The 24,809-nt window shown below is 47.5% G+C and overlaps 1 protein-coding gene across 5 annotated transcripts; it reads left to right on the top strand.

The window, feature by feature from the left end:
* Nucleotides 1–16,041: 16,041 nt before the first annotated feature.
* Nucleotides 16,042–19,230, top strand: COX17 (cytochrome c oxidase copper chaperone COX17). 5 transcript variants are annotated; one of them, XM_067302226.1, is made up of 5 exons: nt 16,052–16,276; nt 16,393–16,538; nt 17,353–17,390; nt 18,357–18,467; nt 19,017–19,230. In XM_067302226.1, the coding sequence occupies exons 1-4, from the start codon at nt 16,112–16,114 to the stop codon at nt 18,416–18,418; spliced, it is 411 nt and encodes a 136-aa protein (XP_067158327.1). In that variant the 5' UTR covers nt 16,052–16,111; the 3' UTR covers nt 18,419–18,467; nt 19,017–19,230. The 5 variants fall into 5 exon arrangements, with proteins under 5 accessions (XP_067158332.1, XP_067158333.1, XP_067158327.1 ...); XM_067302222.1 differs by having other exon boundaries at nt 16,055–16,276; nt 17,353–17,409; XM_067302231.1 differs by lacking the exons at nt 18,357–18,467; nt 19,017–19,230 and adding an exon at nt 17,874–18,030 and having other exon boundaries at nt 16,042–16,276; nt 17,353–17,371.
* The last annotated feature ends 5,579 nt before the right edge of the window (nt 19,231–24,809 follow it).

Genomic DNA, 24,809 nt, shown 5'->3' with positions numbered 1-24,809 from the left:
AGAGATGCAGGAGAGAGAGAGAGGCGCAGGGGAGAGAGAGAGAGAGAGAGGAGTAGGCGAGAGAGAGAGAGAGGAACAGGTGAGAGAGAGAGAGAGGTGCAGGCGAGAGAGAGAGGGGGCAGGCGAGAGAGAGAGAGAGGCGCAGGGCGGAGAGAGAGAGAGGAGAAGGCGAGAGAGAGAGAGAGGAGCAGGCGAGAGAGAGGCTCAGACGAGAGAGAGAGAGAGAGGTGTAGGCGAGAGAGAGAGAGAGAGGCGCAGGGGAGAGAGAGAGAGGTGCAGAGGAGAGAGAGAGAGAGAGGTGCAGGGGAGAGAGAGAGAGGCGCAGGGGAGAGAGAGAGAGAGGTGCAGGCGAGAGAGAGAGAGAGGCACAGGGGAGAGAGAGAGAGGTGCAGGGGAGAGAGAGAGAGAGAGGTGCAGGGGAGAGAGAGAGAGGTGCAGGGGAGAGAGAGAGAGGGGTGCAGGCGAGAGAGAGAGAGAGGCGCAGGTGAGAGAGAGAAGCGCAGGCGAGAGAGAGAGATGCAGGGGAGAGAGAGAGATGCAGGCGAGGGAGAGGCACAGGGGAGAGAGAGAGAGAGGTGCAGGCGAGAGACAGAGAGATGCAGGAGAGAGAGAGAGGCGCAGGGGAGAGAGAGAGAGAGAGGAGTAGGCGAGAGAGAGAGAGAGGAACAGGTGAGAGAGAGAGAGAGGTGCAGGCGAGAGAGAGAGGGGGCAGGCGAGAGAGAGAGGGAGGTGCAGGGGAGAGAGAGAGGCGCAGGCTAGAGAGAGGCGCAGGTGAGAGAGAGAGAGGCACAGGCGAGAGAAAGACAGAGAGGGGCAGGTGAGGGAGATAGAGAGAGGTGCATGCGAGAGAGAAAGAGAGAGAGGCGCAGGCGAGAGAGAAAGAGAGAGAGAGGCGCAGGGGAGAGAGAGAGGCGCAGGGGAGAGAGAGAGAGGCGCAGGAGAGAGAGAGAGAGGTGCAGGGGGGAGAGAGAGAGAGAGAGAGGCGCAGGCGAGAGAGAGAGAGAGAGGTGCAGGGGAGAGAGAGAGAGAGGCACAGGCGAGAGACAGAGAGATGCAGGCGAGAGAGAGAGGCGCAGGGGAGAGAGAGAGAGAGAGAAGCGCAGGGGAGAGAGAGAGAGGAGAAGGCGAGAGAGAGAGAGAGGAGCAGGTGAGAGAGAGGCTCAGGCGAGAGAGAGAGAGAGAGAGAGGTGTAGGCGAGAGAGAGAGAGAGGCACAGGGGAGAGAGAGAGAGAGGGGCAGGCAAGAGAGAGAGAGGGGCACAGGGGAGAGAGAGAGGTGCAGGGGAGAGAGAGAGAGAGAGGGGCAGGCGAGAGAGAGAGAGAGGCACAGGGGAGAGAGAGAGAGGTGCAGGGGAGAGAGAGAGAGAGAGAGGTGCAGGGGAGAGAGAGAGAGGTGCAGGGGAGAGAGAGAGGCGCAGGGGAGAGAGAGAGAGGCGCAGGGGAGAGAGAGGCGCAGGCGAGAGAGAGAGATGCAGGGGAGAGAGAGGCACAGGGGAGAGAGAGAGAGAAGGAGAGGTGCAGGCGAGAGACAGAGAGATGCAGGAGAGAGAGAGAGGCGCAGGGGAGAGAGAGAGAGAGGAGTAGGCGAGAGAGAGAGAGAGGAACAGGTGAGAGAGAGAGAGAGGTGCAGGTGAGAGAGAGGGGGGCAGGCGAGAGAGAGAGAGAGGCGCAGGGGAGAGAGAGAGAGAGAGGCGCAGGCTAGAGAAAGACAGAGAGGGGCAGGTGAGGGAGATAGAGAGAGGTGCATGCGAGAGAGAAAGAGAGAGAGGCGCAGGCGAGAGAGAAAGAGAGAGAGAGGCGCAGGGGAGAGAGAGAGAGAGGCGCAGGGGAGAGAGAGAGAGAGGCGCAGGGGAGAGAGAGAGAGGCGCAGGAGAGAGAGAGAGAGGTGCAGGGGGGAGAGAGAGAGAGGCGCAGGCGAGAGAGAGAGAGAGGCACAGGCGAGAGAGAGAGAGGTGCAGGCGAGAGAGAGAGAGGCGCAGGCAAGAGAGAGAGATGCAGGCGAGAAAGAGAGGGGCAGGTGAGAGAGAGACAGAGGTGCAGGGGAGAGAGAGAGAGAGGCACAGGGGAGAGAGAGAGAGAGGCGCAGGTGAGAGAGAGAGAGAGAGGCACAGGCGAGAGAGAGAGAGAGGCGCAGGGGAGAGAGAGAGGCGCAGGCAAGAGAGAGAGAGAGGCACAGGCGAGAGAGAGAGAGGCGCAGGCGAGAGAGAGAGAGAGGCGCAGGCGAGAGAGAGAGATGCAGGCGAGAAAGATAGGGGCAGGTGAGAGAGAGACAGAGGTGCAGGGGAGAGAGAGAGAGAGGCGCAGGGGAGAGAGAGAGATGCGCAGGTGAGAGATAGAGAGGCGCAGGCGAGAGAGAGAGTGAGGCGCAGGCGAGAGGGGGAGAGGGGGGCAGGCGAGGGAGAGAGAGAGGCGCAGGTGAGAGATAGAGAGGCGCAGGCGAGAGAGAGAGAGAGGCGCAGGCGAGAGGGGGAGAGAGGGGGGCAGGCGAGGGAGAGAGAGAGGCGCAGGCGAGAGAGAGAGAGAGGCGCAGGGGAGAGAGAGAGAGAGGCGCAGGCAAGAGAGAGAGAGGCACAGGCGAGAGAGAGAGGCGCAGGTGAGAGAGAGAGAGAGGTGCAGGTGAGAGAGAGAGAGGTGCAGGTGAGAGAGAGAGAGGCGCAGGCGAGAGAGAGAGAGAGGTGCAGGCGAGAGGGGGAGAGAGGGGGGCAGGCGAGGGAGAGAGAGAGGCGCATGTGAGAGAGAGAGAGAGAGGCGCAGGGGAGAGAGAGAGCGAGGCGCAGGGGAGAGAGAGAGAGGCGCAGGCGAGAGAGAGAGGCGCAGGGGAGAGAGAGAGAGAGAGGCGCAGGTGAGAGAGAGAGAGGTGCAGGTGAGAGAGAGAGAGGCACAGGCGAGAGAGAGAGAGGCGCAGGCAAGAGAGAGAGAGAGGCACAGGCGAGAGAGAGAGAGGCGCAGGCGAGAGAGAGAGAGAGGCGCAGGCGAGAGAGAGAGATGCAGGCGAGAAAGAGAGGGGCAGGTGAGAGAGAGACAGAGGTGCAGGGGAGAGAGAGAGAGAGGCGCAGGTGAGAGAGAGAGAGGCGCAGGGGAGAGAGAGAGAGAGGCACAGGCGAGAGAGAGAGAGAGGCGCAGGCAAGAGAGAGAGAGAGGCACAGGCGAGAGAGAGAGAGGCGCAGGCGAGAGAGAGAGAGAGAGGCGCAGGCGAGAGAGAGAGATGCAGGCGAGAAAGAGAGGGGCAGGTGAGAGAGAGACAGAGGTGCAGGGGAGAGAGAGAGAGAGGCGCAGGTGAGAGAGAGAGAGAGGCACAGGCGAGAGAGAGAGAGAGGTGCAGGTGAGAGAGAGAGAGGCACAGGCGAGAGAGAGAGAGGCGCAGGCAAGAGAGAGAGAGAGGCACAGGCGAGAGAGAGAGAGGCGCAGGCGAGAGAGAGAGAGAGGCGCAGGCGAGAGAGAGAGATGCAGGCGAGAAAGAGAGGGGCAGGTGAGAGAGAGACAGAGGTGCAGGGGAGAGAGAGAGAGAGGCGCAGGTGAGAGAGAGAGAGGCGCAGGCAAGAGAGAGAGAGAGGCACAGGCGAGAGAGAGAGAGAGGCGCAGGCAAGAGAGAGAGAGAGGCACAGGCGAGAGAGAGAGAGGCGCAGGCGAGAGAGAGAGAGAGAGGCGCAGGCGAGAGAGAGAGATGCAGGCGAGAAAGAGAGGGGCAGGTGAGAGAGAGACAGAGGTGCAGGGGAGAGAGAGAGAGAGGCGCAGGGGAGAGAGAGAGAGGTGCAGGTGAGAGATAGAGAGGCGCAGGCGAGAGAGAGAGAGAGGCGCAGGTGAGAGGGGGAGAGAGGGGGGCAGGCGAGGGAGAGAGAGAGGCGCAGGCGAGAGGGGGAGAGAGGCGCAGGGGAGAGAGAGAGAGAGGCGCAGGCAAGAGAGAGAGAGGCACAGGCGAGAGAGAGAGGCGCAGGTGAGAGAGAGAGAGAGGCACAGGTGAGAGAGAGAGAGAGGCGCAGGGGAGAGAGAGAGAGGTGCAGGTGAGAGAGAAAGAGGCGCAGGCGAGAGAGAGAGAGAGGTGCAGGCGAGAGGGGGAGAGAGGGGGGCAGGCGAGGGAGAGAGAGAGGTGCATGTGAGAGAGAGAGAGAGAGGCGCAGGGGAGAGAGAGAGCGAGGCGCAGGGGAGAGAGAGAGAGGCGCAGGCGAGAGAGAGAGGCGCAGGTGAGAGAGAGAGAGAGGCGCAGTGGAGAGAGAGAGCGAGGCGCAGGGGAGAGAGAGAGAGGCGCAGGTGAGAGAGAGAGAGAGGCGCAGGTGAGAGAGAGAGAGAGAGGCACAGGCAAGAGAGAGAGAGAGGCACAGGCGAGAGAGAGAGGCGCAGGTGAGAGAGAGAGAGAGGCGCAGGCAAGAGAGAGAGAGAGGCACAGGCGAGAGAGAGAGAGGCGCAGGCGAGGGAGAGAGAGAGGCGCAGGCGAGAGGGGGAGAGAGGCGCAGGGGAGAGAGAGAGAGAGGCGCAGGGGAGAGAGAGAGAGGCGCAGGCAAGAGAGAGAGAGAGGCACAGGCGAGAGAGAGAGGCGCAGGTGAGAGAGAGAGAGAGAGGCACAGGGGAGAGAGAGAGCGAGGCGCAGGGGAGAGAGAGAGAGGCGCAGGTGAGAGAGAGAGAGAGGCGCAGGTGAGAGAGAGAGAGAGGCGCAGGCAAGAGAGAGAGAGAGGCACAGGCGAGAGAGAGAGGCGCAGGCGAGAGAGAGAGACAGAGGCGCAGGCGAGAGAGAGAGAGGCGCAGGCGAGAGAGAGAGAGAGGGGCGGGCGAGAAAGAGAGAGAGAGGCGCAGGTGAGAGAGAGAGAGAGGCGCAGGGGAGAGAGAGAGAGAGTCGCAGGCAAGAGAGAGAGAGAGGCACAGGCGAGAGAGAGAGGCGCAGGCGAGAGAGAGAGACAGAGGCGCAGGCGAGAGAGAGAGAGGCGCAGGCGAGAGAGAGAGAGAGGGGCGGGCGAGAAAGAGAGAGAGAGGCGCAGGAGAGAGAGAGAGAGAGGTGCGGGCGAGAGAGTGAGATGCAGGCGAGAGAGAGAGGCACAGGCGAGAGAGAGAGAGGGGCGAGAGAGAGGTTAGAGAGGGGGCGAGAGAGAGAGGGGCGAGAGAGGGGGGCGAGAGAGGGGTGAGAGAGGCGAGAGAGAGCCGTGCGCGAGAGAGGCGCATGCATGAGAGCGGTGAGAGTGAGGTGTGCGTGTGCAAGAGTGTGTCACACGTGAGAGAGGTGTGAGAGGTGCGTGGAAGAGAGGGGCGCGCGAGAGAGAAATGGGTGTGAGAGAGAGGCGAGAGATTGGTGCGCGAGAGAGGTGCGTGCGAGAGGCATACGAGAGAAAGAGAGAGAGAGAAAGAGAGAGAGAAAGAGAGAGAGAAAGAGAGAAAGAGAGAAAGAGAGAGAGAGAAAGAGAGAGAAAGAGAGAGAAAGAAAGAAAGAGAAAGAGAGAGAGAAAAAGAGGGAGAGAGAAAGAGAGAGAGAAAGAGAGGAAGAGAAAGAAAGAGAGAGAAAGAGAGAGAGAAAGAGAGAGAGAGAGAAAGAGAGAGAGAGAAAGAGAGAGAGAGAGAGAAATTGAGAGAGAGAGAGAGGGAGAGGGAGAAAAGGCGGGAATTAAGGACATTTTCATGCCCTTGGGCAGGTTAATGACAAAAACCCAAGTTCAGCAATGTAATTAGGCATTCTTAAACCTCATTTCACTTTGAGAATCTGATCCAGAACTCATCTGTGATCAAGGAAAGACTGAAGCAGACATTTGGCTGATATGCTGGGCTGAAGTCAGGAATCTTGTCTTACCTCAGTAGTAAGAGGGTCTTGGGTCAAATTCCTTAGGGAACTAATGAATTCCTAGGACTGTGTAGTATTCTCAACCTTCCCATACAATACTCAGAGAAACAAATGTCAATGCCAACATGTTAGCTTGCAGCTTTCAAGTTCCAATGTGTTAAAATGTTTCATTTCAAAATTAAACCTTAGGTTCCCTCTCTTCCTTGCTCCTCCATGGTCAAATCAGTAGAGGAGATGCTACATGCTAGTCAGAGCACAAGAGGTGAGAGAACAATCCTCCTCAGAGCCCAAGGAACATCAATTTGATGGAAGGGGAATATTATAGTGACTTGACAGGATTTCACACCATATTTCTGCATTAGTATGACTTGGGAAGAACTTGTGTCTTTAGAGCAATCCAACTACTCCTTGCTTCTGGAGACCTGGATGAGGAATGTGCATACAGCTGGGGTGTGATCGGAGCCATATCTGCTTTTTATGAAGGATCAGCTCCAGCCCTTTCATCAGTTTCTGTATTTTGAAAAGTAAAAAAAAAAAAAATAATCAACTACTGCATTTGCTAGAAGCTGTCTGTAGGAGTGTGGGGAAGAGATTATACCCACTGACTTGGAAAAGGGAGTGGAAGTGCAGGGAGGGAGGGAAGGAAAGCAAAAGGCAGTTGTAACTGGAAGGAGCCTGAGGAGGGATGGGGGCTATCTGAGTTAGTAGAAGGATTCCAGGTGCCACTGAGTTCTTGCTCTGGTGAAGCAAGAAGCTTCCTGTCAGCACCATGCTAGGCTGAAAGAGAACAGTTCTTTCTTTAAAAGGGCAATCCCGAAAACAGATGGAAGCCTGTTAATACTTTGGATGGGATAAATTTGGATCACCCTATTTTACTCACAGGGCCTGAGAAGAGGCTGCATGGGTGCAGGGAGGGTACTGTCACCAGCAAAGACCGGCCTGGCCTAGCCTGGACAATTGACTCAGGCCATCTGGATCTTCCTTTCCCCAGCCTAGGCAGGGGTCAAGCATGACTGAGAGTGGTGACTTTCTAAGAATGTCAAGGGCCCTAGAGAGGAGGTTGTCGCCTTCAGCAAAAGTTGTCACCTTGAACAAAAGCGATTTCAAGGTGATCCCTTTTCCCAGAAGCTCAGGAATTCAATAGCTAGATTTTTACTGGCTGCATGATAGATAGTTTGTACTAAACCCCACATTAGTTCAGGGTAGCTTAACAATTCAGCAGATGTGGAGACATGCGGTATGTATTTGTCTGATATGTCAAAAACTATGAAATGAAGTATACTGCTGACCTCTGCAGCGTATCAGCTATCCTTGCTCTTCCTCCTATTGTTTGCCGAAGTGCCTGGTCAAGTCTGGCTTCCAAGTAGTTGCAAAACTTTTCCAGGGAGTGAATGTTTGTCTTTGTGTCTGCACAAAGACCTGATGTATAGGCAGCCCTAGGGACTCTTCATTTTCAGTGACCTTTTTAGCCACTTTGTTCATGGAAATTAAATAGCTGGACGGAAGTGTTATGGAGCCTTATTTCAGCCTGTCATTATAAATACAGCATAACTCTTCCATAAACCACAAACAGCTAGTGCAACATGACCTTAATCCTCTCTATTAAACCTTTCCAAAAAACAACTTTGCTGATCATCCTTACGGTTGTTATCTAGTGGACTGAGATAGGCTGAGAGCTATTGCACATCCAAGGACTCAGGGGAAGGCCCACCAGAAATATGAGGGTGAGAGCGCAGTGGCAGGACACTCAGCTCATGGGAAGAAATACCCTGGAATGGGGTGGGAGCTGAACAGAGCCCTTTCAAGGGTTGGGGAGGGATGTGTAAGCAGCATATCCTTTGTGTAAGATAGCCAAGCCTGGGCTTTCTCCAGGTCTTACAAGTTCTCATATCTCTCCCCTCTCTCTTCATGAGTACCTACATAGTCCTTCCCACTTTGCATGTATATGTATCTTAAAACACTCTGCCCAGGCTGTGAGGGATTTGATTTTGTGTGTTGTTTCCAAATACATTAAATTCACTTCTTTGAACCCTCCTGACTCGCACAGCCTTTCCAGTTACACCCTGGTTTGGGGGTCCCTGTTTTCACAGTCCATAAGAAGGCAGCTGTGACAGCCTGCAGATCCAATATACCAAACTGTGTCCAAGCAGAGCAAGAGCCCTGCCTCCAGATCTTTTTCTCCTCATGTGTGAGCAGCGCTATTTCACAGAATCTGTCCATTGAGACAAAAGCAACAATGGGGTTTACATACTGCCTGAACAGTTTCTCTCTTACTTTTCTGATGGCCTAGTATTTTCCTCTTGGGCCAAATCTGCTGTGCAGGCTGCTTCTTGGACCTGCTGATCCAGTCTGTTAAGAAAGGACTAGCTAACTTTAAGTGTATGATCCCATTTGCTTTAAGACCAACTTTGTCACGAGTATAACAACTGCAAATGATGGAGAATAAACAGAACATGCTACGGGATATAGAGGACATCACTGTCTTGACATACCAACTGTGTGAGTATGATAGGAATGCAGCCTCTAGCATATTGATCCGGAAACATCCTCTCTTTGATCCTGATTAAGTCTTTGGATGTCCCCCCCCCCTTGGAAAATAAGACTTGCAAGAATCCATTCTGGGTTTTAAATGAGGTACCGGATTAGTTAGAGTTAAGGATGTGCCAGTCCAGGCAGGATGTGTTCAGTGAAATTTAGTTTATTACGCAGAGTAAGTACCCACCCAATAGGCACTCAATACTTGGAGGCAATACTGCACGGGATGCTGGTATTGAAAACCAGGGCAAAATACTTAAGATGTGGGCTGGAGCTGAAGCTTTAGATGAAATTTTCTGCCATGTAGATGACTTTTGTTCCCATGTCACTTGTGCAAAAATAATTGTACTCCAATACATAATGGTATTTAGGCAGCTGACAATGTAGATAGGCTCTTTTGAGAATCGCTTGACATGTACGTAGAGATGCCCCAATGCTTCTTAAAATCTGACTCTTAGGCACTTAATAATCAAGTGCTGTTGATTTTTGGTGGGAATTAGGTTCCTGAAGGTCTACTTTAGAAAGTGGCAATGATGCTCATGAGGCGCTGTTAAAAATCCTTCTCCTGGATTGACAGGAAGAGCAGAAGAAAACAAGTACAAGAGACTCTTAAGTGTTTAAAGTTGAAACCTAGCTTCTCCACTGAAGTGAAAGAAATGGCTTAAGAGGTCTGCATTTTCTACATCATTTTATAACTTTGGCCAGTGAGTAACAGCTATGAAGGGTCTAAATGGATGCAGAAGACTTGTAATGATACCTGCTCTTGACAAGCAGCTTGCAGAGCTATACAGCATGTGTCTGGATGCAATATTTAAAAGGTGTGAGATGCTGGGACTTAAGTGCATAGAAGAATGCAGCTGCAATCAGTAACATCTCAAAAATGGAATGACTCTTCTATCTGTACATACTAATGATTCTTTCCAGGCTTCCACTTAGCTTCTGCCGTTTGTCATGATTGTTAAACTATTTGCTATTGTGGAGCTTCACATTTCGTAAAACATGATCAAGAAAGACTTGAGTAGATTGAAACAAGCCAGATTTGCTAGACACTGACATCAAAATGGCACACCACCAGGTAGAATAGAATTGTTAATGGCAGCAACTCTTAGGGGAAAAAAGGGCAACTGCAATGTGTGCAGTGGAAAGGAAGTTGACCTACTGTATCACTGCTTCTCAGTTGACAGACAGGTGAATGCCATTCATCAGAGCTGTTCAGTAGCACTGCCTGGTTTGCAGCAGAATTGATCAAGGTTGAAGGTTGGTATTATGGACTATTTAATGGAATTACAGTGGGTCATTTTTCTTCAATACACAGGCAAGTGAACTTGGGTTCTGAAAGAGATTTCCTGTAACATATAAGCATAAACAGTGGGCAGCATTTGCTTTCTGTGTGGTGACTAATCAGAGATCATCTATGCATGGTACTATATATTAACAGTGGCTCAGCTGTCTGACTGTTTGGGGTCACATTCAGATCAGTTCTGATGCTTTGTATAGGAGTTATGCAGAAGTTTGAAAGTCTTACTCTTTCAAGTCATGAGCAGTGAGAATAAAAGAGGTTTCCTGTTTGGGCAGAATTATATAGCCAGCTGTCTTGGTTAACTCTGCAATTACAAAACCTGAGCAGAGGAAAAAAAAAAAAAAAAGAAATCTGAGTACAGCAAAACTTCCCTCTGGGTGACTAATGTGTATCTTGTTCATGCCTAAACTCTTTTGAAAGCTGGGAATTTGTGTTTTCTGATTTCTAACTGCTGGGCATTTGCTTCCTGATTTTTAACTGAAAGCCTGAGTCTGACTAGAGTAGATAGACAGGTCTTTGCAGATTCATGTCTTTTGGAGGATTAGTGATGTTCTTTTTCCAAATTCAAGTTAGGATTTCATCAATTACTAAGTATAGAGGCTGTCAGACAACATACGCTTGTCTTCCTCAACCATGTTCTTTTGTTGTGTAAGTATAACATGCAGCTGTTTGTGTGCAAACAGCTGGCTCTTCCTTCCCACCAATCTGTGCAATGGGCTATCCCAGAATGTACAGATTTGCATGGGTATTCCCTCCAAGAAGGGGACCAGCTGAGCAGCCACCCCAGCATGCACTGAACTAAGCTTCAGCATGCCTGGAATGCACATCCAATGTCAGCTGCTGCACATCTGCATTGCGAAAAAGCTGTCATATTGCCACAAACTCAGTTGTTCTTGCTTCAAATGCATGTGGAACAGGCAAGTTACTTTGGGGTTGAGCACAAAATCCCAGCTTCCTTCTTTTGTGATGTTACCAGGGAGATTGCATACTGAATTTGTTGATCTGGCTTTTGCAGTGTTGCATGGCAAACTCATAATCTTTACTAATATCTCTGGATATGCTTTCAGCAGGCAGTGAAGAGGAAAACAGGAAAGCAATGCTAGTCATAATCTTAGCACAATCTGTGGAGAGAGATTTGCAGAAAAATGTGAGAAAAACATAAGGTCTTCTAAGTTTATACAAAAGGAAGCACTGATGTCCATTTCTTTTCTGCACAGACACCCAGATTTCACTGGAAAAGTCATACATTACTGGAAACAGTGTCCCACCTGTATTATAAAAATATTGGTTTGTTAGCTGAAGTAAGTCATGGTGACAATGCTTGAAATTAGTTTTGCTGCAAATTTTGATCGGGACAAAAGTTTTCTGCTCTGCCTGTTGTTGTACAGGGATTACCATTTTCTTTACTGTGAAGGGACTGGCCACAGAGTCCCGGTCTCAGCATGAGATTTCCAAATCCCTGCAACACTGTTGGCCGAGTCCCACAATGACAGAGATAGCCGTTCTGTTTCTAACATGGAAAGTGACTGCAGTCTGCAAACTGCTTTCCATCTCTGGCCTTTGACAGTCTGAAGATTTGGCTGTATTTCTGGCAAAAGATGATTGGTTGTAGTACTAGCTCATAGGGCATTCAAAACAGGCAGAAATGCTTTAAAAGTAATTTTGATTCTACTATTGTTTCTTCAAGGACTTGTTTTCCAGAATTGAAGGAGGTACATCCTCTCTCCTTACAGTCTTCCCTGATGATCTCGCAGGACAGAAGGATTCAGTGCTGTGGTGCAAAATGCCTACATATAAACATCATGCCATTGTCCTGAAACAATGGGCTTTTCCTCTTCAGCCTGAGAAGGGACTAGCACTTTATTTTTTGAGGTTATTTTAGCTCAGGGAGCCACTTGCTTTCACCTGAAGATGGAGTTTGAAACTTTGGGGAGACATAATTAATCACCTTAGAGCCTCTTCCGTTGTACAAGATTAGAGCAAAGCTCCTCCTATCCCAGCATTCATTCTCTCTCAGGTCACACTACTGAGCAGATAGTATTTGGCAGTTGCAAATCTGCAGCTCTTATCAAAGAGAGAAAACCTATCTATCTTGTACCTGGGCAGTTAATTTAACAGGCAACAGGGCCCTGACCAGTCATCTTACTCACAGATGTCTGGAGTCCTTTTTCCTTAGCATGAGTATGTAAGTGCTGACCAAAACATAGACACCTTTTTCAACAATCAAACACAGTGTATGGTTGACTGGACTGCTGTGACAGTGGCTGTCTCATGTTTATACTAAATCAAAGACAAAAATATTTCTCTAGACTAATAATGAAAAGGTTTCTTTTTTTTAGGGTGGTGAAGGGTTAGTGGTTTCAAGAATAGACAGTATGGGGAAGATACCAAAATACCTTCAGATCTGTTTCACTACTCACATTTTCCACAGCTAAATTCACCAATATATGCATGTATATCAGAAGTGTGAGAAATCTGGAAAAACCCAGATTACCTCAGACTACTCCTTTCAAATGATGTCAGTAGGAGCTTACCCTACAAAACAGTAACAATGAACATATATGTATTTTTGAGGTTCCTTGAAAAGTCCAGCCACTTGAATCCCTCTAACAGTCAAGTTGGTTTTTTTAGATACCATGAAGCTTCAGAGATGTGTTCATGAGGGTGACTATGCTCAGCCTTTTGTGAAGTGTGCTGACATTGAAGATATAAGAAGCCAAAGGCATAGACTGCAGTGCTAGTATATGCTCACACATTATGAGTCACTGCTACATGTTGTTTAATTCTGAAGAAAGGCTGTACAGGTAAAATAATTCATAACCCCATGGACAGTCTCTCCCCTACTTAACCTACTTCTCTAAACCCAAGGCTGTAAATGTGCAGTGCTCTCTGTATTCCCGGTACTCTCACATGTGGCACCAGGCTGCTAAGTGGTGTGGTAGACTGGAGATGCTCTTTATTCATTATCTCTTTCAGAGTCTCTGATGTTTTCACTGTATCTCCTTTCTTGGGTGCTGGATCTGACAATTTTCCAGCAGTCTCAACTCAGTAGCCTGCCCTCAACCATTCCTCTTTGACTTGTAAATGAATATGTTCATTCTGACATACACTCTTTGATTCAGCAGGCAGAGGATGAAGGGGGGGGGGGAAGCACCCAGTTAAGGACACGTCTGTATGCACAATGTAATGTCAGAAGAAAAAAGGCTGTGCATCTCCCCTCCGTGCTGTACTCCAAAGCGTAATCAATATGAAAGTGTGTTAACCTGACTGTGCTTTAACAACAGTTCCCTTCCTTCTCCTTCCCCTCTGCTGCTCTTCCCCCCACCCCCCAGGAAGTGATGCCTTCTTCCATGGTGATTCTGTTATAAACCATAACCATGCAGGCAGGGCAAAAATAACTGTGCTCCTCCTTAATTTATTTGGGAAGCTGCTAGAGTTAAAATGGAGTGCTGCTTGCAGGGATGCTTAGTCTCCAAAGGCTATACCTTTGTGCAGAGAATGCAGAAGACTAAGTTTTACCTCCCTTCTCCTGTTGTTATTCTGCAACTCTAGCAAGAGTATACAGTGTGTTTGGTTTGGGCTTTTCCTGGTTTCTACAGGCCAAATCAGTCTCATTCAAACTCTTCTTCAAATAGAAGATGTGGGATACTGTTCACTTGCAGACTTGGAAAATCCCCTTTGAGGGTTTTTTTTACCACAGGCTTTCCCTCAGAATTTGTGTGGCTATCATGAACTCCAAGCCCTGAAGAAGTGGATAAAGCTCTAGGAAGAAAAGGCCAAACAAGTTTGTTTGAAAGGAAAACATGCTTAAAATATTAACACAATAACATAGGGTTATATGTGGGCATAGATCAACTTGAACAGTTTTACCAGACAAAAAGGAATAGCTGGGGACAGGCTACTGATCTGAGACTGATGGATAACTAACTTGATTAGGTGAGTTAGTGTTTCACAGCACCAGTTTAGAGGTAGGATGGCAATGCAGAGGCAAGATCCACAGGGCCTGTGTTTCAAGGAGTTGCACTGACAGGAGTGCCACAGCGGTGTTTCAACTCTGAAAATGAGACAGCCTCATGTATCCACGTGATGAAAATGAGGAGCTTGGCCCCTCTGGAAAAGAGTTAATTACATTTCTCCTCTCTCTCTAAGAATGACAGAATCAGAGAAGAATTCCTCATGTGTCATTTACTCATTCAGATAGCAAGAGTCAGTGATCTTGGCATTCACCTTGGCGCTCCAGAGAAGAATAAGAGCAAAATCTCCCAAGAGAGAATCATCTCACTTTTGACCTGGCTTCTCAGAAGGTTGAGGGCTGACAGTAAAATAATCATTCTACCTATCTTGCTGAGGACTTTTGGGAAAAAAAAAAAAAAAAGGGTTGCTTGATATTTCATGATGTTTATAAGGCAGGACTTGTTTCAGTCTTTTATCTGACTGGAGTGTTCACAACCCTAGCAGATTATTTCCCTGCTCCTGAGTTCTGCTGAGACTGAGAGCAGGTAACCTGTTCTATGGTAGCTATTGCTAACTACTTTTCATAGTAGACCAAAGAACAAGTGAAAAATTCATCCTTTTAGTCAGAAATGATTTAGAGTCCTGAAATATTAGGCTTCCTGTCCCTCCAAGTGTTCTTGTTGGTATTCTTATAACTACAGATAATCTTACTAGATGCTGTAAGCTGCCAGTTCTTTTTTGACTCTTGCTACATCCCATTCAAAAGCATAGCAGCTGCATCCCAGCGGGCATATTCTTCTCTTCCCCCTCCAAGCTCTCAGCAGTATCACATCTGCTGACATGCAGCCTTCCCACTGTTACCTGTGCAGGGAGTTCCTTTGCTCTACAATGTCTGCCAGTATATACATCTGCAGGTATCATCATCATCAGGGCTGACTGCCGCCACAGGTGTAGCAGGCAGTTGCCTAGGACAGCTGACTGTGGCAAAATAGTCAAACTATTTTGTATATGCCAGAGCTCTGGAAAGCAAGAGTGGCTGCTGATGCCCGGTATGGGGCAGAATAAGCAGGATGGTGGCTCTTGGTAAGGGGAGGAAAAGCAGCTTTTCACATTCTTCCCATGGCAGGAGCAGGCCAGGCTGGCCCTCAGCCATAAACGGCAAAATTAAATTTTGCCAGTCCTGATGGCTATTCGCATATGTGAACCTGCTCACCTGCATGTTCTTCTCTTTCCTCCCATGGAGTTCTAGCTTTCTTTGCACCGTTGCTATAATGACTTGAGACCATATTTTCTCCACTGCTTGAATAGGAGAGAAAGAAGGGCATTAGATAACTGGCTACAACTTTTTGATTCTAGTGCCTGTCTCTATCAGAATTGAAATCTTCTGTTTAAATTCTTGTTCTTGTTACTATTGCAGCAGATGGCAGGTGAATGAAGCAGAGCTGAATGGTGCAGAACAGCTTTCAGTAGTGGGAGCTTTGATACCATTGTGACGTTCTGCTGAACAAGTGGAAGCATTGCACAAAGAGAAACCAGACACATAACGATCATGTGGGACAGAATAACTGTACGAGCTAGAGTAGCACAAATATCCCTTAAGAAGTAGGGTTGTTTTGTGTTTCTGCAGAGGCCAGACCAAAAGGAGTGCTGATGAAAGCACTGTAGGACAACAGCACCAATTCCAAGACAGTATGAGTTTTCTGCAAATACATGGCAGGGAGAGGGCAGAAGCAAACTGAAAAGCAGAGGCAGCATGTTATAGGAGACAGGCCCCTGAAGTTGAGAGATACAAGTTCTTTTCCACTTCTATCAATTGATAAATCATTTTTCATCCTTCTGCTTGCTTCTCCTTCCCCTTTCTTTCTGGCTTGTAAATACTAAGGATGAGTATTCCTAGGCAATAACTCTTACAGCATGTTGGATAATTATCACAAGATCAGGATCTGTTTGTATGGTAACTATCCTTGTACTGGGATAACAACGAACACAGCCTTTGAACCAGCATGATTCTTATGGAAAGCACAACACTGATTTTTGTTTTCAAGATCCAGTGTTGTTTACTGCCTGATAAAACGTTGCTAACAATGACTCAAAATGATTTTTTCAAGGGTTAGGCTGTTTGACTTTTATGTGAAGGCAAGATAATTTTCGAGGTGCACAGATACATTACTTGGGGGCACCACAAGGCATGGTGCAGCCCCTGGATGCTCTCTCTTGCAGTGCTGGTGGAAGCACCCTGCGGGGGCCGCGGACGCAGAGGACATGGGCAGCGGCCTCCGTCCTTCATGGCAGCGTGACCCCAGGGTAAAGGTGACCCAGCGGCCCCCAGGGCCTTGTCCTTGTCGTGCAGAGGCCACAAGGAGGCACCTGCCTCCGGGACAGGGCGCTGGGAAACGCGGAAGGGGAAGAAGCAACTCGGCAGCCCGGGGGGAGGGGCACAACAGGCCCCACGCATGCGCACGAGCCGCAGGGCGGAGGCCCCCCCCCGCTTGCGGGTACTGCCGGGAAGGGGCGAGGCGGGGAGGATGACGGAGGAAGTGATTCAGAACTACATCTCCCAGCATGCCGCGGGCTCTGCGCGCAAGCGCAAACTGGCGGGTGTCTGTCGAGGGTGCTGGTGGCGGGGAGGGGGAGTGGGACGTTACCCGGAACCAGAAGGCTTCCGCAAGGAGCAAGTGTAGCGCGAAGGGTGTCGTGGTGCCGTGCCGCTTTCGTGCCGGGGAGCAGGTAGAGGAGCGCGGGGGGGGGCGGGGCTGGCCCGCGCGGGCGGTTCCATCGTGGCTCGGAGTGGGGGGATGGTTCCCCCCTCCCCCCGCTGACGGCCCGTCCCGTCCTGTCCGCAGGCCGTGGCTGCGGGTGAGCCGCCCGCCATGTCGACGGTCGCAGCCGCCAGCTGCGACTCGCAGGGCGCGGAGGAGCCGCGGGCGGAGAAGAAGCCGCTGAAACCCTGCTGCGCCTGCCCCGAGACCAAGAAAGCTCGCGACGCCTGGTGAGTGAGCGACGGGGCGCGGCCGCCCTCGCCCCGCCTCGCCCCAACTGCCTTCCCCGCGCGCGGGCCGGGCGGCCGCGCCCCTTCCCGGGCCCGTCTCGCCGCCGCCGGCTCCTGCTCAGGGCTCCCGGGGGTGCGGTTAGCCAGCGCCGCCCTGCACGGCTTTGCCGGGGGCCCTAGCCTGCCCGCCGCCCCCGCCCGGCCTGCGCGCTGGGCCCCTCTCGGTGGGTTCCCCGCCCGGCTCCGATTGCCGCCACCCGCTGTGGATCTGTGTCCTCTCCAGGGGGCTGGGGTGGTGTTTGCGAGCCCTCCTCTCCCCCCGCCAGCTGAGGGTGCTGAAACGCCCAAGAGGGGTAGGGAGGAGCACGAGGAGGGAGGAGGAGGAAGTGTCTTTAAGGGATTATTAAAAATAAAGAGTTTAACATGTAACGATCCTAGCTTAAAACAGCGCCAGAGACTAGCTTTTAATGCTGCTTGCAAATCCTGTTGATTATTACTCAATACTGTTGATTGGCTGCAGCAACGAGTATCTGCAGGTACTAATGTTCTCATTTTATTATTTATTTGATTGTAAGGGTTGTTACTCTGTAAAGAAAACAAAATGCCATGTTTGTTAGATCTCAGGAGGACTGGCATTTCTCACAAATATGCAAATATTGGCCATGATATATGTCATTGTATTTTTAACTATAGGCTTAGTCAGTGTAACATGCCCTATCAACATGTAGTTGCACCCTGCAGTTGAGGTCCTTTGTATATGACAATAAATGACTTCAGTCAAGAGGCCAAACTGCCTGTCTTTTTTACTTTACAGGTTGTACAAGTGTTTTCCGGTAGGTGACGTAATAGCAGGTACTCTATTTTTGTCAAGGTGAGGTGTGGACATCTAATTACATGATAGAAAAGGCAAGGCCCTCTAAGAAAAGGGTGGTAGGATGGAAGCCATGGATCAGATTGAGTTGCCCTGAGCAGCCAGCACCTCTGGTGACACTTACTACAATGAGACTTAAGTGACGAAAAAAAAAGTTATTTTAGTTGTTCACACTTTGATAGCTTTTTTTGAGAGTGAAAATAGCCTAGCCTGATAGATCAGGGTTGATGAAACCTGTGACCTGCCCACTGCAGTGTGATGGAGTCCCCACTGCAGAGGACAGGAAGTGCTCTGCAAGCCATCAAACAGTGAGTCTGAACTGCTTTTGTGGTATATCCTATACACCAGCTATGGTAGACTTCTACCGCTATTTGAATATGTATTAGACACTTGGAAAAATGAGTAACATCAAAAATTACCTGATGTGATATAACCCCCCCTCTTTTTTTTTTTTTTTTTGACAGTACCTAGACAATTTTTGGCTTCAGATTATTCCCTGAATACCACCTGAAGCTGGACTAAAACTTCACTTACTGGTCAAGCTATTGTGTGTTTGCCTTTTACTGCAGAAGCCTTGTTCCTTACCTACAGAATGATTTGAAACTCGCTGCTGACAAGATCAGCATGCTGGATGAAGTGAGGTGACAGTCCTGTGTTACATAACAAATCCCAGTCTAGACTTGCTCAGAATAGACACTGGCTTGTTTATAGGAAATTCTCTTATGAATCTAATCAGAGTTTTAAGAGTGCTTTGCTCCAGGCTTGTGCACCTTTTTGAGACAGTATTCTACTTTCCTAAACAGTGCTGCCCTGGACAAGATAGGCAAAAAGATGATCTGTGGAGTCTAATAGGCTCTTTTGATTGTCTCCAACAGCTTGTTAGCTCTGTTCCTTTGACTAATAATAACATTTTGTTGTTGAACCCTAGAAATCCTTTTGTTTTGCAGCATCATTGAGAAGGGTGAAGAAAACTGTGGGCACCTTATTGAAGCTCATAAAGAGTGCATGAGAGCTCTGGGCTTCAAGATATGAGTGAGATGAACAGGACTGTGAATGTGGTGAGTACAGACTTCAGGAACATGCTCATTACTTGATCTCTGCTTCTGAAGTGCCCTGGCATCTGAGTGGATACTGCTAGAAAACCCAGAGTACTGTCAATGATGGCAAAGACATCTTAGGAGGGGGAAGAGAAAGCAATCCTCATTGGCATTGGAGTAACTACTGCTGGTCTTGTGAGGGTGGTGAAGCCTTCTAGAAGTATAGTCTTTGTGAGCAGCTCTTCAAAAATAAAGGATGGGTCTGCCTCTGTTACTGTTTAATCTGACTTCAGTTTAGATATTTAATGGTTAGGGCAGTGATCTGTTTGTTTGTTTGTTTGTTTTCAAACACAAAAGCTAAACAAAGGAGAGAGAAGAAAATCTTCTTTTCCTGATTGGAAAGGTGCATCTTGCATGGTATATTCCTGGTGTTCAGAAAGAAATTCTGGAAGCCTGTCTAGGAACAGACTCAGGCTGTTTGTATACAACACTGACTAGAGGATGCTGCGCTGTCCCTTGATACCCAGTGGAAATCCATGTTTGTGAAGCTTTTTGTCCCCTCTCTTCCAGGTGATGTCTGTTGTGTGACTGGTGTTCTGGAAAGCTGAAAAATATTAAATTATTTCTGCAAGTTGCTTCAAAGGACCAAATATAAACAAAGAATCTATTTATAAAGAATATCTAATGATTGACTGTGTATCACATCTGTGGCTTTTCCACTGTTAGCTCTTGACTCCTGCTATAGAAAATATATTTTCTCCTCTTAATAAAAATCTAAAAATGACCAGTCTTCCTGACCTCTGTTTCTTTTTTAGAATAAAATGGCAGTGCCCTCCTCATTCAAACAGTGTGCTATAGGAAAGGAGAGAATGAGAAAAGCTGCTTTAGTCACCAAAATGAGAACAGTGATTACTAAGTTTTGTGGTTGAACAGATGGTCCTTCAGGGGGTTTTCCCTCTCATGCGAATTGAGAAATCACACTGGTAACTCTGTTGTAATCAAAAAGCATGATCATGCTGAAGCTTATAGCACTGTTTGTGACTTGAGTGTAACTATATTTGTACAAAGATAACCACAGTCTTGTGAATGGAAGTTTCCTTAGTGTCAAAACTGGATTTACTTTCCCTTATTCAAAAGCTGAAACGATTCTAATAGCACAATTTCACACTAGGATTCAAGCTTCATTCTATATAATGTAAAACTAAAAACTTCCTATATCAAGCTCAAGTTCTTCAGTCTGTAGTTTTTCAAGGGAAGGGGAGCAGAAAAATTGAGATATATGTTGGTACGGGTCACTGGCCTAAAATAAGAGCATTTTTTGATGCCGTTTTTTTCTCGTGTTGATCTTGTGCTGGGAGCATATGGGGTTTCATTTTCTGGCTTTTTCCTCGCGTATGTGATACAACAGCAAGAAGCTGGTGGTGGCTTCTGATTCCTCCTTACAATACAGAGCAAAGAAGTGGCACTGGTGGGGTTTGTTGCATGTATATGACTGTTAGCTTCATGCTATGTCTCTGTGGAGCCTTTAAGATTGTTGTTCATTCTTTGGCAATTGACTTTGTTTAAGACAGTGTCACTGATTACTTCCTCTCCTCCTACAGACTTTTCAGAAATTGAAGGTGTGAAATGTGTGCTTTATCTTGGTTATTCCCTGGGCTTTGATCCCATTGCAAGGATAGGTGCAGTTGTGATCCTTACTTTGCCTGCCAGGGGTTGCATATTCTGAGCTAGCGATGAGCAGGTTGTGCGCATTGATATGTGACACTCAGTACTGCTTCTGCCAAGGCTTGCAAGTTGTGTGACAAGAGCCTGAGATTCTGCTTTCTGGAATGTTCTGTGAAGGTCCTGAGGAAATATGCTCTAAAATCCTTGCAGTGAACAGTAGTGTGAGGCGTAACTCTACACTGTTCGTCTGCACTGCTGTACTGAAGTCGGAATTGTACCTGTGCTGACTTGCCACCTAAGAGAATGGACACAGGTGTATGTTCTGTTCTTTAAAATAAAAAAAATAAAAAAATCAGAACCACCTGTGACATTGTAGCTGGTTGGGAGCAGGACCCCATACTCTTCTTGGCATTTATTGTTCTCTTGAGATTAGAAACTTGGCCTGAACTAGTCCATCTATTGTTGAACCAACTGGCATCATAGCTTTTGAACTGAAGAGGATGTTAAGAGGCAGAAGAGCACTGGCTTTGGGGCAGCACGTCTACTATGTGTGAAACTGGAAATTGTGTCATGAAGAGCAGGGCAGAGGATGGCAATGGTCAAATAAGAGTGGAGAGTTACTTGAATGAGGTTGAGAAAAGAAAAAACAGCTCTATACAAATATACACAATTCTATAAGCCTAAGAAATGGGACATCTAGCCCTACATAAAGGTAAGATCATGGTAGATATTTTAGAAACACTTTAAAAGAAAGGTGATCAGTGGGATACTGTGATACCAGCGTGCAACAGGTACTGAAGAGATACTGGACAGCTATATACTTAAAAACAACAACAGAAAAAAACTGTAGTCAAATCAGATTACTTTCTGAGACTTTGTTACTACAGAATTCCTATGGAGTGAATTCAAGGCTTACTTGTGTGGGTTTTTTTATTTGTTCCATGTTGCTACTTACCTGATGAAGCTGGTGACAGACTCTGTCTTGCACAGGGTGGTCAAAGAAGCTGTGAGGGCATGAAATGCAGCAGTAGTGGGAAACTTGACTAAACTATACAGCAGTAGTTCACCTAAACACAGTAGATGTCATTTTGTCCCTTTCTGACTGACCATGAGCATGTCTGGAGCAGGCTTTAGACCTCTCCCAATCATTGTAAATCCAATATGACTTGAAATAGCAGATGGATATTCTGAAGCTGCAGAATTTATTAGTGTGTAAGTAACAGTTGTGCAGAGTTCCCTTTGTTTTTGATTTTTAGTTCTCCTAACAGAAAAAAATGTCAGTAATGCACTGTATAACAAATTAGAAAGGAAGTGTCTTCTTATGCCCTCTCTGACTTTAAGCCATCAAGGTCTTAGTGTCCTCAACACAGGTTATTGCACTAGTTTTCACCTTCTGGTATCAGTAATGACCTTGCAGACTTCCTGATGGTGTGCAAAATAACCAGCCATGTAGCGACTGTGGTTTCTAGGACTGATAATCTCTCAGTACCTGGCTGTTCTCAAGGATTCTGGTTAATGCCAAGTACGCAAATTCATTTGGCAAACACAAAGCGGGCTGCACCTGGATGGCATCATTGCATACAGCTTAATATTAAGTGCCACTGGCAGAATTCATTATCTGTCTGAAACTTACACAGTGGGAAACCTCACAGAAAGACTTAAAAATCAAAAAGATTATTCATATGGCTAAGTTAGAGTAAAACGAATGCAGTAGAATAACTATTTACACACTGCCTATTTCAATGTTGAAGAGCTTAGAATGTCAATTTTTCTCTTCATGGGCTCATTCTGTTGTAATACCTATATGTCTTTTTTCCAGTGAAGCCTTTTAAAGCTGCTCAAGTGTTTTCTACATACTTGCTCTCTTGAGCCCAAATTGTTTTGACCTCTGCTGTCTTCCCTTCTACTATTTATGTGGCTTCCCTTGAGTCAGTGCTGGCTTATGTGCACTCATATCGGGTGAACCCCAGCAACCCCCTGGATGGAAGGCATGTATTCTAATCCTAAGCAAGTTGTGAAAATAGTTCTTCTCTTCTGGAAAATTCAGAAAGCTCTTTGAATTCTTGCTGTACGGAAACCTGAAGGCACTACCTTATGAAGATGGTCTGTGTGGTCATTGTACTCTCAAGGGAGAAAGTAAGATCCTTGAGGATCCTTGATCCTGAGCCTTGGTAGTTCAAACATTCTTTCCATAAATAAAGTGGGCCACCTAAACTAATCTCTAATATGTGCTTGGTGATCTACTTTTTAAAAAGCTGTGATGTTTTCTGCCAGCATCTCATTCAGCCCCGGCAGAAAAGCTGTATGGTTTATAATGAGAGCTTTGTGCTGTTATTGCTGTGGGATTAAAGCCTTCTGTCTGTCTTCCTCAGTGAAAGGAATTATTCAGCACATCTGAAGGCCAGGGTTAGTGGATCACACAGTGCATTTCCATATGCTGCCAACTGACCAGTGTGTCTCCCGCTCCTGGGAACACGTAGGCATGTGCCACCAGCTGCAGATCCTTTCTTTGATCTACTTGCTAATGAACAATTTGCTAATCTTTAAGCTTTATAACCTTGAGACAGTGGCTGGGTGGCTGCCAAGATCACCAAAAAGTGATTCAGGAATTCTTTAATACAGCTACTCCCAGGAGGTCACTTCTTACCAGATACCTCCACAGGAACTGATACAGATATATACTTGAAGCAATCACAACAACTTTGGCTCTCCCACACATTACCATTTTGGGTTTTCCATTCTTTATCTTCAGTAATACAGGCTTTGAAATGTGTGAGTTATGATTTTATTCTCTTCCTGCCTTCCTCTCCTCCTTGCCTGTGCTTGCACTAATATCAAGTATCAGAGGGCATGACTGAAAATGCTAATATAAAGGAAATCCCACTCTGGAATATACTCCATACAATCTTAAAGACTGCAGTTACTGATACTGCTGTTCTTTTCTAGGTAAGGCACATTCTGGAAGATACCAAATGAAACACTTTCTTTGTCCTACTGAGTTGTTAATGTGGTGTTTCAGACTATTCTAGCTCAGGAATTGCCCAAATTGAGTGAAATTAGTAAGGTATTTTGTCACTTTATTTGTTGCCTCAGAAGACTTTGGGTAGCACAGAAAGGGGGGAGAAACTATGACCTGAGGCTGTGTGCAGAAACAGGATCTGAAACAAGGCAAAGGAGGAGCTGGAAGGTGTTTTACGAACTATGCTGAGGCTGGCTGCGAAGTGGATCCTCTTATTCAGGTGCAGCAGATTATATCTGGCAGTAACCTTATTGCAACTTTGCTTTTCAGAATTCTTCCCCTAATGTAGTTCAACAGTTCAGTTTGTCTTGCATATCTTATGTAAATTACCTTTCTGGTAAGCATTCCCAATCTTGATATTGCAACCTCCTCATCAGTGCAGGTAAAATGCTTTGTTAGCCTTTTATATCAAATGCCAGCCCATCCTAGAAAGAGGATCCATTATAATATTGGTTTTCCAGATGCCTAAATATAGACAAGTTATTGTTGGGACTACCTAGCAAGTAAATGGTGAAGGTAGGAAAAGCAGAACTCGGCTCCCAAGATTTTTATTGTAATGCTTTGGCCATAAGATCATCCTTCCCCCTTTGCTTAGAAGACCGAGAGAAATAAACAAATTTTCTATTTCCCCATAGCCCTTGCAGCTTGTCCTGCTTGAGTCATAGGAGTGATTTCCTCACTTAAAGGAGGGATCACTGAACACAAGGTTCCTGGTTTCATTTCAGCCTTAGCAGAAAGCATCTTTCTGAGTGAACTGTACTCTCAAATCTTAATTTGTGTTGTTTCCTTACCATATGGTGTCGCACTGTCATGCTATGAAGGTTCGATAGCAACGATTGAGACAGTAATGTAATAATAATAATAAAAAATGTTTATTTCCTCACACAAGTTTTTGGATTAGTAACATCTATTAAAATATTGTGATTACTAATTTAGAAAGGATAACACAAAACCATCAGTTACTAATTTAGAAAGGATAACCTGAAACCGTCAATTACTGCGCTATTAATTGGAAGGACTGCTTATCCCTACTTGAAAGCTTTCTTGTTAACTCTCCTAGTGAGAGGGCTCTCAACCTCGAGGAGTTACCTTAACCCAGCGTCCCAGGAAAAGGGGGGGGGGGGGGGAAATCACGGTCCAGCCGGAGAGGATGATAGGTCACGTTCCCGTCCCTGCTCAAACTCTCCTAGCTGCCAAGTCTCTTTTTATACGGCTGGGGCTCTGGGCAATCACTGCTTTTGCTGGCTTTTTGCAAGTTTCGCAATCACAGGACTGTTTGTTTGTCTGCTCGGGAGGACCCTGCTAGCGAGGCAAGATCCCAACACCTCCGTATTGTTTCTTCCCTCCCCAGGGGTCCGTGCAGATTCCAGGTGGCAGACTTCTTCAGCCTTGTTAATGCTTCCCTTCCACAGCCTTGAGCATGTCAATCCTTGCGCATATCGGTTGGTAGACTTCTTTAGTCCTGTTAACTCCTCACTTGCCCGTCATATGGCAATCTGTCAAGATGGCACAGCCTTTGATACTCTTAGAGTATTCAGTGTTCCACATGGACTAATCATTGCAAAAACGGGTTGTATCATCCAAGGCCACGACTAATTTTTTTTAAGGTTACCTTGAAATGTTACTTTAGCCTCTTTCAGTAGATAGTGCTATTCCAGAGCACTATTAGTAGAAGAGCT

Source organism: Apteryx mantelli, chromosome 1, assembly GCF_036417845.1.
Source record: "Apteryx mantelli isolate bAptMan1 chromosome 1, bAptMan1.hap1, whole genome shotgun sequence".
Classification (NCBI taxonomy): Eukaryota; Metazoa; Chordata; class Aves; order Apterygiformes; family Apterygidae; genus Apteryx; species Apteryx mantelli.
This window is presented reverse-complemented; position numbering and strand designations above follow the sequence as displayed.

What these genes read in the sequence shown, in the direction of transcription:
- COX17 (XM_067302222.1), top strand. Translation starts at nt 16,112, where the DNA reads ATGCCGCGGGCTCTGCGCGCAAGCGCAAACTGGCGGGTGTCTGTCGAG. An exon ending in AAGAAAGCTCGCGACGCCTG is followed by an intron (nt 16,539 to 17,352) that starts GTGAGTGAGCGA and finishes TTTACTTTACAG; the next exon opens with GTTGTACAAGTGTTTTCCGG. An exon ending in GGTACTCTATTTTTGTCAAG is followed by an intron (nt 17,410 to 18,356) that starts GTGAGGTGTGGA and finishes TTTGTTTTGCAG; the next exon opens with CATCATTGAGAAGGGTGAAG.